General features: G+C 35.4%; 1 protein-coding gene across 1 annotated transcript in view; it reads left to right on the forward strand.

Annotated features, from left to right (window-relative positions):
• Positions 1-668: 668 nt before the first annotated feature.
• The window catches only part of LOC132749246 (lysosomal-trafficking regulator-like), a gene marked incomplete at its 3' end in the record, with an annotated part of 49,215 nt that continues 33,813 nt past the window's right edge, over positions 669-16,070 (forward strand). The window contains 4 exon segments of the mRNA XM_060738967.1: positions 669-993; positions 5,551-5,703; positions 13,875-14,011; positions 14,297-14,373. Of these exon segments, the coding sequence (XP_060594950.1) occupies positions 5,619-5,703; positions 13,875-14,011; positions 14,297-14,373 (299 nt within the window).

Consider the following 16,070-nt stretch of genomic DNA (forward strand, 5'->3'; position numbering starts at 1 on the left):
TCCGTTTAAGCACTTGCCGCTTTAATTCCTCCCAATATTTCTGTTTTCTGGGTGACATAACTTGAAACTAACAGAATAATTTAATTGGGTCAAATTGTCCACACATACTGAACATATCCTTCGCTTTTTTGTGGAGGGGGTCGGGGGGTGGGCTTTCCACATTTCCGTGTTAACCGGATGTTTCTTTTTCTAAAGCACACATAAAACCACCGTGTGGAGACTCGGTAATATTGAGTCTGATCATAGGCTATTCGGATCAATCAGATAGTCTGATCATTAAACTTCGTCCTGCAGCGTGATGTATTATAATGATAATTTTATTCATCACGCCGGGGATACATGTATCTGAAGACAGGCCTAATTAATAATCTGGACCCCCAGTTAATAATATAGTTTCGGGGAAAAACTTGTATATTTATTGAAATATCATTATAAGTTATATGGTACTGTTATAAATTTTATCACAGATATACATACTAAACTCCATGATTTTATTTAACTCCATGATTTTATTTATTTATACTTTTTTAAAGATATGAAATATTGCAGTTTTGATACTTTGGCTTTATTTAAATCATTTGAGTACTGAGCAGAGGAGAATGACAAATTGCGTCCCTTGAGTACTCAAAGGAAGAAGTTGTCTGTCAAAAGTATACATTTGGGTATTTAATTTTAATCAATAAATACATTTTTGCACATTTTTGTAAATGCATTGACTGATGGGAGAAACGTTTATATATTTAACTTCAGTTCGCTTTTAATTACAGTTTGTGTCAACCTTACACTCTGACTGAATGTGTACAAGACAATGTCACAATTTTAATTTTTATCACTGTATTCTCACTAACCTGCTAACAGTAACATTTAAATATTACGTAATGTCAGGGCACGGACAGTACCTGTTCTAGCAGGAGGGTTAATTTTGACGTCGCTGCACACACATGTCAAAGTATTATACTTATGATGTTAGAGAAGAAAATGAAATGGCTTGTAGTGAGTTATTTATAGGACTTTTTTCAAAGGCAGGGAAATGGGTTCTTGAATCTAGATATGTCCTAAGGCTTTAATTCTAAGTTAACAAGTCCTTTTGAAGGTGATGTACTGAAAATGATCTGTAAATTAATTTTATCTGAAAAAGTGAGGGAATAATTATGGTTTGACAAAACAAAACCATTACTCAAGTTAAAAAGCCCCTTTGATGTGGTGATGTACTGGTGTTTGAATACAGACATATATTAAGCAAAATTTGCTCTATTTATCATTCTAATAATATGTTGAACTTGACTGATATTTTGTGATAAAAGAAAAAACAGTAATTCATCAGATATTTGTAACTTTAGGGAAATTAAGTGTGGAAATTAAGTGTATCCCGCTGTAACATTGTGTGACCCCTGTATCCCTTATGTGTCCTGTTTGAGGGGGCAAAAGAAAATTATGGTTTTGTGCCAATAATGCTTGAATCTCCCCTTAAATTTGGGGAAAATTACATGTTGTTTTGCAAAAGTGGAAGAAGAAAACTTAATGTTAACTTAACCATATATCATTACATGCCATAATTTTTAGACTCATTTCCGGGACACTTTTCATTTGGAGGTGGGGCATTGATCAGCAAACGTATTTTTTTTAAATTTATATAGTGGCATACAACCTATATTACCGGTATTACAACTTGCAAATTTAATGACATCATAAACAAAAGACAGAATGTCAATAATTATTAACAGTTTTCCTATCTTTTTTTATGTATTTAGGCATCGTTAATTCAATCTGTCACAGAATAGATTAAAGCTATGTTAATTAATGACAATTAGCCATGTTGTTTACCCACAGGAACCTGAAATTCTATCCAAAACAAAAAAAATAACGACTTAAAAAAAATCCCATACATATACTATTAAAAATATATAGTATATGTATGGGATTTTTTTTTTAAGTCGTTATTTTTTGTTTTGGATAGAATTTCAGGTTCCTGTGGTTTACCTGAAACATTCGCTGAATCTTGTAGATTTTACACCTCATATTTAGCGGTAATTTTCACGGTGTTTGACCACTAATAACTATCTGCAGGCGGATTAAATTTATACTGGCCAGTTGTTAATTACAGTGTATGACACCTTCACTCAGGAAGCCACAGGGGGTAAACAATTAATCTTTTAATTGATCAAAATTATTGCCAATAATTGTTTGTTGGAAGGAGCATGTAGATATACCAATCAAAGGATTAGTGTCACCATTGTAATGCTGTTAGGGGATAATCGTTTGTTATTGGCGTTCTAGTCTAGTTTATAAAAACTTGACAATAAAATTATATAAAAATGTAAAATTTCTTACTTCAAAGTAGATTATTTTAGATTTTTTTTACCAGGACATAAATCATCTCCGGGACAGACACCTTATTTCCGGGAAGTTATGGCATGTATGACTTAACTTTTGGGCAAACTTCTATGATAATAGAAGAATTTTCAGAGGGAAAGAGGCCTGATAATGTATATTTACAAGCATAATTATCTACTAAAAGTAAGGGGCTCTTTTCTTAGATTAAATTTGCTTAAACCCCTGTCTTACTAGGGCAGCGTTCTCATGGCGTCCAAAGAAATTTTACAAGGCCGAGGTGAGCTCAGTAAAATCACACACAGTCGCATTGCAAAGAACACAGACCAACGACTCAACGCCTTCACTTTGCATTCTGATAAGAGCGCAGTGAGATCGCAGTACATGGTAGCAACTCAGGAGCATCTCCTGCAAAGCAACAGGAGCACCGTGAAAGCGCACGGTGAATGAACCATGGTTATCCGTGATTGTGAGGCATCTCTACTGCGCTTATACTGCATGTGCACAGCCGTTTTCAGAAGCTTAATGATTTCAGCTCAGTGTGAGTGGCGTGGAAGCGCAAAGAACGCAGTAGAAGTGCAGGCCAAAGCAGATAATCGCCAATTAAAATGCCATAAGAATGCATTACAATGCTGTGGAAGCTCTGTTGGAACGCAATGATAGCCATGAAGTCTCCATGTCATCAAAAATATAAGATTTTTACTTGCGATCTCGCAATGCTTTGTTAAATTTAACAACCCGGTAAAAGCGCAATCTGGTGTGACAGGGCTTTTAGTTGATCCGTGCTTGTACATTTTATGCTGCATTAGGAACACTTAATAGTGTATAAAACCAGAGCTACAGATAAGCAGCATATCTGCGTAATTACCCAATAATTTTGACCAATTTACCCGATTAAAATTAAATCTTAGCGTAATGAAAAAGCAAATCAAAGGCTCAGTACCCAATTTGTTTTAATTCTGTAGCGTATTTCCAATATCTCACCTGGTGAAAACAGCCAAACAAATCTGAAAACTGCCTGTTTCCCTTTCTGTATTTTTGTTTTCCATTTGTTTACTGATAAATATCGATTTTTTCATGGAAAAGCTTATACTTTGAAGAGATAATTGCATATGGCCTAACCGCCTCCGTGGTCGAGGGGTTAGAGTCGATGACTTCTAATCCAGTTACTTTCTGGGGTGGGTTCGATCCCCGGAAGATGCTTTGGTAGTTTAGCACGGAGGAAGGTAGTCTAGTACGGTGTTACTCTCCAGGAACGATGGTTAGGAAACTACCCGCCTATATGACTGAAGTACTGTTGGGGAAAAGGCGTAAAATGAAACAAACAAAAAAAACAAACAAAAGCATCGTGGCCCAGACTGAGATCAAACTCAATTTTCTTTCTGCATGTTGTGAGAATTTTTTTTAGCTAAAACATTTTCTGGTTAAGGTAAATTTTACAATGATACCCAATTTTGTTTCTTTGTTACCCAATTGCGTGTCATGTCCAGCAGTAAATACCCAATTAACTCAAAAGCTTATCTGTAGCTCTGATAAAACTATTGGTTGATTGTAAAATTATTGAACAATTCAATATTGTTTATATTGTGATGAAACTGGTCAGAGATTACTTAGGCAAGCTTGAAAGGAATTTATCAGTGTATTGTATTGAGTGTGAAGTGAGAAGTGGGTAAAATCGTCGCCAATTTACTGAAACACCGGTAGCAGTTGTAAATCGTGTTCTGTATAAACAATTTATTTTGTTTATGTACAATATTCAAATATATTGAATAACATAGACATTCTATGTTACAGGAAACGTTATCTGTCAAGAAATGACCATAAATTTAAAAAGCAATATCATTATAATAATTATACTGTTTTTAAATTTGTAAAAATATTTCATCAGATATAGCTCCCTCCTGGACCCTCCCCAGTGACAGAAAATTAAAATTTTCCAGTGGAAATCCTGGCTTTATACATATTGAAGACTTGTGATAAAATAAAAGTTTAAAAAGTAAAAAAAATTCACTTTTTATTTTAATAGATGTATTTTTATCACATTAGCACATCTAATAATAATGGGTAAAAATTGCTCTAATATTTAATATAGGTGACACATTCTATATTTAGCTCACCTGTCACAAAGTGATATGGTGAGCTTTTGTGATCGCTTTTCGTCCGGCGTCCGGCCGTCATCTGTCCGGCGACCGTTCGTCCGTCCGTAAACTTTTACTTTAAACGACATCTCCTCATAAACCACTTAGCCAATTTCATCCAAACTTCACAGGAATGTTCCTTTGGTAGTCAACTTTAAAAAGTGTTCAAAGAATTTAATTCCAAGCAGAACTCTGGTTGCCATGGCAACCGAAAGAAAAAACTTTAAATATCTTCTTTTAGAAAACTGCAAGAGCTAGAGCTCAAATGTTCGGCATGAAACCTCACCTAGTCAGTGTCTACCAAGTTTGTTCAAATAAATGCCCCGGGGGGGGGGGGGTCATTGATTTTCCTTATTTGTATATAGTTAAAACTTAAAAAATCTTCTTTTAAAAACCCCAAATAGCTAGAGCATGAAACATCTTCTAGTGGGTGTCTACCAAGTTTGTTCAGATAAATGCCCTGGGGTAAAAATTGGCCCGCCCGGGGGGGGGGGGGTCTTTGATTTTTTCCTTATTTGTATATAGTAAAAACTTAAAAGATCTTCTTTTAAAAACCCCAAACAGCTAGAGCTTAAATATTAAGCAGGAAACATCTTCAAGTGGGTGTTTACCAAGTTTGTTCAAATAAATGCCATGGGGTCAAAATTGGCCCCGCCCCGGGGGGTCATTGATTTTCCTTATTTGTATATAGTAAAAACTAAGTATTTTCTTTTAGAAAACCGCAAGAGCTAGAGCCTAAATATTTGGCATGAAACATCACCTAGTCAGTGTCTACCAAGTATGTTCAAATCAATGCCCTGGGGTCAAAATTGGCCCTGCCCTGTGGGGTCATTGTTTTTTCCTATATGTATATAGTAAAAACTTAAAAAAACTTCTTATAAAAACCCCAAAGAGTTAGAGCTTAGATATATATCATGAAACATCTTCTAATGGATGTCTACCAAGTTTGTTCAAATAAAAGTCCCTGGTTTAAAATTGGCATTGGCCCAGGGGCCTATATACAGGTGAGCGATTTCAGGGCCATCATGGCCCTCTTGTTATATTATAATATATTTTAATGTGTCAAAATTTATACTTACAGAGAGATGGAGGTAGGATGATGAACAATTAGTTACTGACATAAAAGGGTAGAGAGGAAAGGTAGAGAAGATGGAGAAGGATACAGGAGTTACTCCCCCTTTTAGTCATACATCATCAGTTACTTCCCTTCCCACTAAGGAAATAGAGACAACAGGTAACAGATGTTTATGATTTTATCTGTTCAACTTGAAACAATGTTAAACAAGTATATTTGTGTTTCAAGGTCTTTTAGGAATTTCAATGATACGTCATTTGAGGTATGGGCCTTGTACAACTAACTTTTACGCCCACAGATAAAAGTATCGGGAGCATATTCTGATGGGTTGGTCAGTCTGTACGTACTAGTTGGTATGTCACCTCTTCCTTGTCCAAATAATAACTTGAGAAGAAATAAGCAGTGGCTTATGTAACTTGATAGAGGCATAGCCCATGGCCAAAAGATGGCTTAAAGATTTAGAGGTCACTGTGGACTTGTCCTCTAAAAGCTTATCTGACCCGATTACTATAGAACCCTTTGACCTACAGTTCAAACATTTGATGTGGAGATTGGTCTATTGATCAATTTGTTTGAGTAATAAGGTAATTGAATTTAACTGATTTATTGAACAGTAACTTTTTTTAAAGCCTTAACGGCACATTATGCCTCAGAAATCCATGTTTATCAAATTCTTAAGAAATGTCAAACATGTGTTTAATACTGTTTTCATAATAGATTTAGAGCATGTTAGATGTTTAACGCTTAATGTCTATGATTTACCATTATAAGTTTGCCATAGGGCATATATTGGCTCACCTAAAGCGAGCTTTTGTAAAACAGTTATTGAGGGTCACCAACAATCTTGTTGTTTCATTTATACTAATATTTCAATATGTGTGAAAATAAACAATATAGTGCATTGTCATACATGTAAAGATTTGTTGGGTAGCATGTGGCAATTGTTCATCTAGTATATAAAACAAATATATTCAGTTTTTAAAAATATAGAACAAATTCCTTGAAGACATGAAGACATGCAAGGAAATATATAAATATATCACAGTTAATGGTATACAGTCCTTAATTACAAATAAACACTAGGTTTGTGAATACCATAATACTGAATAGGTTATTTGGGTTATGAATTGTTTGTTTGTTTGATTTGGTTTTACGTCACATCAACACTGTATAGGTCATATCGCGACATTCCAGCTTTACTGGTGGAGGAAGACCTCAGGTGCCCTTCCGTGCATTATTTCAGGCACGAACGGGGCACCTGAGTAGAACCACTGACGTTTCGTAAGCTAGCTGGATAGCTTCCACACATGAAAGAGTGCAAAGTCCCTGTAGGGATTCGAACCCACAGCGGTGAAGGGCAAATAGTTTGAAGTCAACGACCTTAACCACTCGGCCAACAACGCCCCACACAGGTTATGAATTGTTCAGAACATATTTGAATTGACAAGGTAATAATAATGCAAATATAAGCAAAAAATTAAATCATAAGATTAGAAGTGATCATACTTGTATTATTATGTTGTTTCATTTTTCAAAATAACAGATATAGGCAATGTTTTTGCCGATAGTGGTTTGTAGATTTGTGTTAATTCAAAAAAAATCTACAAATCTAGATTATAGTACATATAAAGCATACACAAGAGCTTAATATAGTGATGATGAAAATTATTATCATTGAAATCAGAATACAACGTCTGCTGTAAAAATTTCTTTAACCCTTAACCTGCTGTAATTGATTTGCCCAGTGTTGTATTTGGAACAGTCCATATATACAGTGCCCATCAAAAGTCTGGAGACAAGTCAATAAAAATAAGTATTCTTGGAAAATGCCCAATTTAATTCATTCTGAATGTATAATGATACATAATTATTCACTCATGTCACATATGATCACATAGAACAATGCACAACTTAGATTAAAAATATAAATGCCAAATTTTGTCTCATTTACCTAATAGCACAAAAACCAACTAAAAGCAGTACAGAAAAGATCACACAGTAAGTGCTTAGTGTGTCCGCCTCAAGCTGCCAAAATGGCTTGAATTCTTCTAGGTATACTCTTAACTAATGTTCTACATCTATTAACTGTCAAGTCATACCAGGAGTCACAAACATTAAAAGTTCTCTCAGATTACCATGATGCTTGTTCCCGAGCTTCATTTTGATGTCATGCCACACGTTTTCGATAGGGTTTAGGTCTGGAGACTGGTGGCCAGTTCACCAAGCACCTAATGCTGTTCTAGGAGTGCCATTCTTTCACTATCTTGGCCCGGTGGCTTGGAACACCATCATCTTGGTACCAGAACTCACTTCCATACCCTAGCAGATGAGGCGATGGTATGGCACAATTGCTCAAAATGTCAATGTAACCTTGGGGAATTCAAGATTCCATGCACGACATTCAGAACACCAGGTCCCTGGTAGCTCATGGCACCCCATACCATGATTTCACCATCTTTAAATGTCACTATTGACACAACACATTTGTCCAAAAGAGCTTCACTTGGACGTTGTCTGGCCCATGTTGACCTTGCTCTCATCGGTGAACAAAACAGGACCAATCCATCCATGTCCAGCCAGAATGTGCTCTAGCAAGAGCCAAATGCTTCCCTCTATGATCATTGGTCAGTAGTGACTTCTTAATGGCTTGATGACTCTCTAATCCAACTTGCTGAAGTCTGCGACAAACTATGGAATGTGAAGCATTAACTCCTGTCAATTCCCATGACCTCTTGAGCAATGGAACAATGAGTCTCCTGCCTTGTAAAGATTTCCTGACAATCAAGGAATGGTCTCTTAGTGTAGAGACCTTTGGGCGGCCCAATCTACATCGATCATGGTGACTTCAAATAGCTTCAAATCGATTCCCGGGTCTTGTGAACAGTGGATCTGGAAGACGGAACAAGAAGTTAAGCACAAAAGAGACATCCAAAGCTGATATTGTTCTTGCAAATGAATTTGAAAGTATTCAGCAAGTGAATAAATGATAATTTTAAGTAACCAACCTTCCTATTCCAAGAATGTTGGCAATTTCTGAAGCAGCCACTCCTTGACTTCTCAGGGTTCCCAGTGCACTCTGTCTTTATACAGAACCATTGTATTATAGTGGAACAGTGACTAGACTGACCATGGAAGTTATGTTGATATTTGGAAAGACATTTTTTATGGATTATCAAAGGTTTTTGAAGTGATAGAGAACACTACTTAATTATCAGTTTTCTCTAAAAATATGTAAAACTGTAAGTTTGTCATATAAATATGAAGATCTTATGACTTTCTTAACATTTTTTATGCAAAAAGATAATAAATGTAGGTAATGCTACATTTCAAACAATAAAAATGCATTTTCTTGACAGATTTTGCCAAGTTTACCCAAAAATCAGTGAAATATTTTGGTCTCCAGACTTTTGATGGGCACTGTAGTTTAAGGGATTTCAGTATTAAACTAGAAATGTGTCATCATGCCACGGATGCCCCCGCATGCAGCCAAAATTTCAAATGTTATAATATTTAGTTCCAAATTTGTTTGCACAAATTATTTTTTTCATTCTATGTTCAAAGCCCTTAAAACTTTTCAATGTTAACACAAACCATGTTTATACAATGTTCAAGGCACTGAAATTATTCAGTCTTAACCTTTTGAAAATAGCATATTGCATATTTGTAGCCAAAATAATGGCTATATACATTTCCACAAAAGTATGAGTGCTGAAACTGAAAGTTCAAAATTTTTCCAACATTCAGGAAAGATAAGTTTGTCCAAAATCATTGAACAACGACCAAATTCCAACTTAAACTGCTTATTCCTAAGATGTATCTATATTATTTTCAAAGTGAAAGGGACATAACTCTGCCAAAAAATCATCGAACCATGACCAAATTCCAACTTGACCTGCGCATTCCTTTGTCATATCCATATGTCAATTTTGAGTTGAATATGTAACACTGTTGGGTTGATAATGAACAGAAACTGTAAATTTCATATCATTTTCAAAGTGAAAGGGGCATTACTCTGCCAAAAATCATTGAACCATGACCAAATTCGAACTTGGCCTGCGCATTCCAAAAATATATCCATATGTCAAATTTGAGTTGAATGTGTAATACTGTTGGGGAGATAATAAACAGAAACTGAAAATTTCATATTATTTTTAAAGTGAAAGGGGCATAACTCTGCCAAAAATCATCGAACCATGACCAAATTTGAACTTGACTTGCGCATTCCTTTGACATATCCATATGTCAAATTTGAGTTGAATGTGTAATACTGTTGGGGAGATAATAAACAGAAACTGAAAATTTCATATTATTTTCAAAGTAAAAGGGGCATAACTCTGCCAAAAATCATCAAACCATGACCAAATTCGACCTTGACCTGTATTTTCTCATGACATATCCATATGTCAAGTTTGAGTTGAATGTGTTGTACCATTGGGGAGATAATGAACGGAAACTGAAAATTTCATATTATTTTCAAAGTGAAAGGGGCATAACTCTGCCAAAAATCATCAAACCATGACCAAATTTGAACTTGACCTGCGCATTCCTTTGACATATCTATATGTCAAGTTTGAGTTGAATGTGTTGTACCATTGGGGAGATAATGAACGGAAACTGAAAATTTCATATTATTTTCAAAGTAAAAGGGGCATAACTCTGCCAAAAATCATCGAACCATGACCAAATTCAAACTTGACCTGTATTTTCTCATGACATATCCATATGTCAAGTTTGAGTTGAATGTGTTGTACCGTTGGGGAGATAATGAATGGAAACTGAAAATTTCATATTATTTTCAAAGTAAAAGGGGCATAACTCTGCCAAAAATCATCGAACCATGACCAATTTCAAACTTGACCTGTATTTTCTCATGACATATCTATATGTCAAATTTGAGTTCAATATGTACAACGGTTATTAAGATAATGAACGGAAACTGATGATGACGGAAGGACGGAAGGACGGAATGACGGAATTACGGAATGACGGAATGACGGAACAGGGTAACACTATATGCCCTTGCCATTATATGGCGGGGGCATAAATACAAAAAATTGAGCTACCAACAGACAGTATATAGCCTCTGTCCTGTTCCTGCAAGTTAATCTGTGTCTGCTCTAGCAGGTTATTCTGTGTCTGTTCCTGCAAGTTAATCTGTGTCTGTTCTGGCAGGTTACTCTGTGTCCGTTCTGGCAGGTTAATCTCTGTCTGTTCTAGCAGGTTAATCTGTGTCTGTTCCAGTAGGTTAATCTGTGTTTGTTCTGGCAGGTTAATATGTGTCTGTTCTGGCAGGTTAATCTGTGTCTGTTCTGACAGGTTAATATGTGTCTGTTCTGTTGGGTTAAGCTGTGTATGTCCTGGCAGATTAATATGTGTCTGTTCTGGCAGGTTAATCTGTGTTTTTTCTGGCAGGTTAATATGTGTCTGTTCCAGTAGGTTAATATGTGTTTGTTCTGGCAGGTAAATCTGTGTCTGTTCGGGGCGGGTAAAAATGTTCTGTTCTAAACAGGAAAATATGTGCCCTTTTTCCCTGGGGGGTTAAATCTGTGTCTGCCCTGGAAAGGTTAATATGTGCCCTTGTTCTGGCGGGTTTAAATTATGTTTGTTCGGGCCCGGTTAATAGGGTGTTTTTCTGGCAAAATTATCTTTTGTCTTTTCTGGATTTTTAATATGTTAATTTTCTGTTTTAATTTTTTTTGTTTTGTCCTGGCAGTTTAAAATATGTGTCTTTTTCTGGCGGGTTTTAAATCTGTTTTTTTTCTGGAAAGGGTAATATGTGTCTTTTCCAGAAAGGTTAATATGTGTTTGTTCTGGCAGGAAATCTGTGTCTTTCGGGCGGAAAAAATTTTGGGGCTTTTTTCTGGCATTTTAACTGTGTTTTGGTTCGGCGGTTTAAAATCTGTGTCTGTTCTGGCAGGTTAATCTCTGTCTGTTCTAGCAAGTTAATCTGTGTCTATCTTGGCAGGTTAATCTGTGTCTATTCTGGCAGGTTAATATGTGTCTGTCCTGGCAGGTTAATCTGTGTCTGTCCTGGCAGGTTAATCTCTGTCTGTTCTGGCAGGTTAATATGTGTCTGTTCCAGTAGCTTAATCTGTGTCTGTTCTGGCAGGTGACTCTTTGTCTATTCTGGCAGGTTACTCTGTGTCTGTTCTGGCAGGTTAATATGTGTCTGTTCTGGCAGGTTAATCTCTGTCTGTTCTGGTTGGTTAATCTCTGTTTGTTCTGGCAGGTTAATCTGTGTCTGTTCTAGCAAGTTACTCTGTGTCTGTTCAGGCAGGTTTACTCTGTCTGTTCTGGCAGGTTAATCTCTGTCTGTTCTGGTTGGTTAATCTCTGTTTGTTCTGGCAGGTTAATCTATGTATGTTCTAGCAAGTTACTCTGTGTCTGTTCTGTCAGGTTACTCTGTGTCTGTTCTGGCAGGTTAATCTCTGTCTGTTCTGGTTGGTAAATCTCTATCTGTTCTGGCAGGTTAATCTGTGTCGTTCTGGCAGGTTAATATGTGTCTGTTCTGGAGGGTTAATCTGTGTCTGTTCCAGTAGCTTAATCTGTGTCTGTTCTAGCAGGTTTATTATAATCTGTGTCTGTATAATATGTGTCTGTTCTGGCAGGTTATTCTGTGTCTGTTCTGGCAGGTTATTCTGTGTCTGTTCCAGTAGGTTAATCTGTGTCTGTTCTAGCAGGTTAATCTCTGTCTGTTCGGGCAGGTTAATCTCTGTCTGTTCTGGCAGATTTGTATCTGTCTGTTCGGGCAGATTTGTCCCTGTCTGTTTCATCAGATTAAGGAAGGTTAATGATTCGTGTGAGCTAATATTAAGATATGCATTATACAAGATTTACCATATATAACAGTGATTTATTTATTCGCTTTGATGTTATATGTAAGAGAACAAATGTCATATTATTATGATGAAGTTTCACAAGATAACCAGTAAATTAATGTTTATGCATGTATTAGATTTGCTGTAAAATATCAATTTCTTATACAAAAAACTTTAAGAGGAAATCTAGCCATCTGGTTAAGGTGTCGGCCTCTCACACCATTAGGATTTTTATGGGTTTGAGTCCTGCTAGTGTTATAAGATGACACAAACACTGGTTAGTTTTCTGGTTAGTTTCAGAAAGCAGATTTGAAGCTGCAAGCTTTCTTCAAAGTCAGCCATAAACTAAAATAATGTTTACACTAACATTGTTTTAATTTGTACTCTTAAGTACAATATACACAGTAAAATGTAATAAATAAAAGATGAGTCATACTGTGTCCCGTGTACTTATACAGGATGTATGATTTTTCTGAAGGAATACTTACAATCTTTAGAGACAGGATTTTTATTTATTGTGACATTAATGTATTTCTGTAGGATAAAATCATGGATATATATGGCAATCAATATCCAGCAGATTTAGGCTTCTACTGGGATTATACCAAGGTTTATATAATTTAGCTTAGAAAATGCTCTAGCAATGACTGTAGGGGAAGTACAAGTCTTCATTTATAAGAATTCTCTAATATTGTATGTGAAGATACTTTAAATTATAGCATATAGCTGTATGGTTTTCTCTGTTTTTTTTTTCTTTGGGGTATTTAATCAATCACCAATAGTTACAGAATGCCAGTCTATTCTGTTGCTAACATCTTAGTCTTAATACTTAGTTGCAGTGAATGTCTTAAATAAGTGTTGTATATTATAAACAAAAAGTCATAAATTGTGAAATTGTGCTACAATACTTAATTGAGATTATATTCAGTGTAAAAGTAATGTTTATGTATATTAATGTAGGATAATGTGTATGAATAAAATGATATTAATTTGAGGTGAGGAAGATATTGACAGAGTTCATGTACATGTATTGTGTCCGTCTATTCTACAACTGGTGATTACATGATTTTACAAAATTAAGATGAGGATAACTAGAGGAACTTTATAAAGTATAAATATTTCATTAATTCTCTAAATTTTGAAAAATATCAACCAGACTGACATGATTTTGTGTATTAAACATTAAGCCGGTTGCCTTATATATACAAACATGGAAGAATGAAAACAAGGCAAGCAATATTTTAAAGTTTTGTTTGTTTTGCTACATGTATGTATAGGTTAAAATTTATAAGTATGTATTTACAAAAAAAGATCGGTCAGGGCGCAGCACAGCATAATTTGCATGGAAACTTTGCCCATAATCCATTTTTGGCAACATTTAGGATCATAATATATTTACATGAAGTACATGTTATAGTCTTGTGCTTACACTAACTTTTACTATATCAATGATTAAAGTTTGACATTGTTTAAAGCCTAATATATGACAGTATGAGATGATAATTATTTCAGTATCTGGGACGATGTTGACAGGGAGCAGTAGATCTAGCAGTGACCTTGGTGTACTGAGACCTTTAACCCTACGTGAGGTATGGGAGATATATATCAAAGCTGTGAAAAGTCAGGATCAATCAGCTGATAATGTGGAGGTAGGTTGATTCTGTCAGCAAATTTGATAATATTGTTTTCATATATGCACATTGGAATTAACAATATTGTTGTTAGATTGATAATAATTTTGTTGACAAAACAGATCAACATGAACAATTTTGTTGACAATTTTTAGATCAACATGATAGGGTTTTTATAAATTGCTTAGTACTAGTACTGTTAAGAAATTTAAATGTTTTGACTCATTTTCTTTTGAAACATTTATGATAAAACATCCATACAGTACAGTCAAATACAAATAGTTTATGTTTTATTCTATCTAGAAACAATCATATTTGCTGAATGTTCTCCTCAAGATGTGTGCAGCTGAAATGAGAGAAGGACAACTGCCAAACTTTAGGTGAGGAGAAATTCTATTTTATTGGTCTATGTGCATGTAAAGGTTGAATTTTGTCAGCATCTTCATGTACATAATGAGGCTACATTTTTGTGTTGTCATGGTTATTATATATTGATTGTAAGGCTTGCAAACTTAACGTTTTTATAAGTGCAGTGATATATCTAAGTTCTTGCCAGATGTTGCCTGGTTGTTAAAGGTTGTTACAGTGATAAACAATCAAATATATTTTACTTATCAACTAATTATGATTTATTAGATTCTAATATAATACTACATGAAATGTTCATCATTATAGCATGTATTTTGTCTGTGTGAACATGCATTCAATCAGGAAGTTATCTCATACTATTTTTATTATCATGCGTGAACTAGCTGGAAATGTTGTACTGGGGTATATAGCAATATTAAATGTTGTATGATGATACAGTATGGTAAACATAGATGTATGCACTGTCATGTACATTATTGTGAACTGACCCACTTCCCTGACTTATGATTCAGTGCATTAGGTTCAAATAGTGATGAGTAAGGTGTCTGAATAATTATACCCCCACCACAAAATGTGGGGGGGGGGGGGCTGTAATGGATTCGCTTTGTCGCGTCCGTCCGTTGGACGGTCCGAGCAAACATTTTGGGTTTAGGGGCTATATAACAGTAAAGAGAACAAAAGAGAACAATAGGTTCATTCCATGATCAAAGGGTTTATAAGAAAACAAAGAAAATAACAAAGAAAATAGCCCCTAAACCCAAAATGTTCGTCCGTCCGTCTGTCTCCATTTTCGTGTCCGCTCTATTAATCCTATACCAATTGAAGGATTTTCTTCAAACTTGGCTCAAATGTTCACCTCAACAAGGGGATGTGCAGAACCCATGTTGCCCATGTGTCAGCTCAAAGTCAAGGTCACAATTGAAGGTCAAATATCAAACAGTCAAATATTAGCCAGTATGTCGTGTCCCCTCTGTAAGTCCTACACTAATTGACAGATTTTCTTCAAACTTGGCTCAAATGTTCACCTCAACAAGGGGATGTGCAGAACCCATGTTGCCCGTGTGTCAGCTCAATGTCAAGGTCACAATTGAAGGTCAAATATCAAACAGTCAAATATTAGACAGTATGTTGTGTCCGCTATGTAAGTCCTACACTAATTGAAAGATTTTCTTCAATCTTGGCTCAAATGTTCACCTCAACAAGGTAATGTGCAGAACCTATGTCACCCTTTTGCCGGCTTAAGGTCAAGGTCACACGTGAAGGTCAAAAATTGACTTAGAAAATATTCTAAAATTTTAACATGTATTTGAATATTTCTGAAACTAGAAAAGGTATTTGCCTGAAACTTGAAATATATATGAAGTGTCACAATTAGGATATGCTGGTTAAGTTTCATAACTCTGTATTGCATTTTAAGAAAGTTATGCCCCTTTTTAAGTCTTCAAATTTACATACAATCAAATATCAGACAATATGTCGTGTCCGCTCTATAAATCCTATACTAATGGAAGAATTTTCTTCAAACTTTACTCAAATGTCCACCTCAACAAAGTTATGTGCAGAATCCATGTTACCTTTGTGCTGGCTAAAGGTCAAGGTCACACTTGGAGGTCAAAAATTGACTTAGAAAATTTTCTTAAATTTTAACATGTACTTGAATATTTCTGAAACTAGCAGGTATTTGCTTGAAACTTAAAAGATATATGAG

The sequence above is a fragment of the Ruditapes philippinarum genome, unplaced genomic scaffold, assembly GCF_026571515.1.
Source record: "Ruditapes philippinarum isolate M1 unplaced genomic scaffold, ASM2657151v2 ctg2561_1_1_1_1, whole genome shotgun sequence".
Taxonomy (NCBI): Eukaryota; Metazoa; Mollusca; class Bivalvia; order Venerida; family Veneridae; genus Ruditapes; species Ruditapes philippinarum.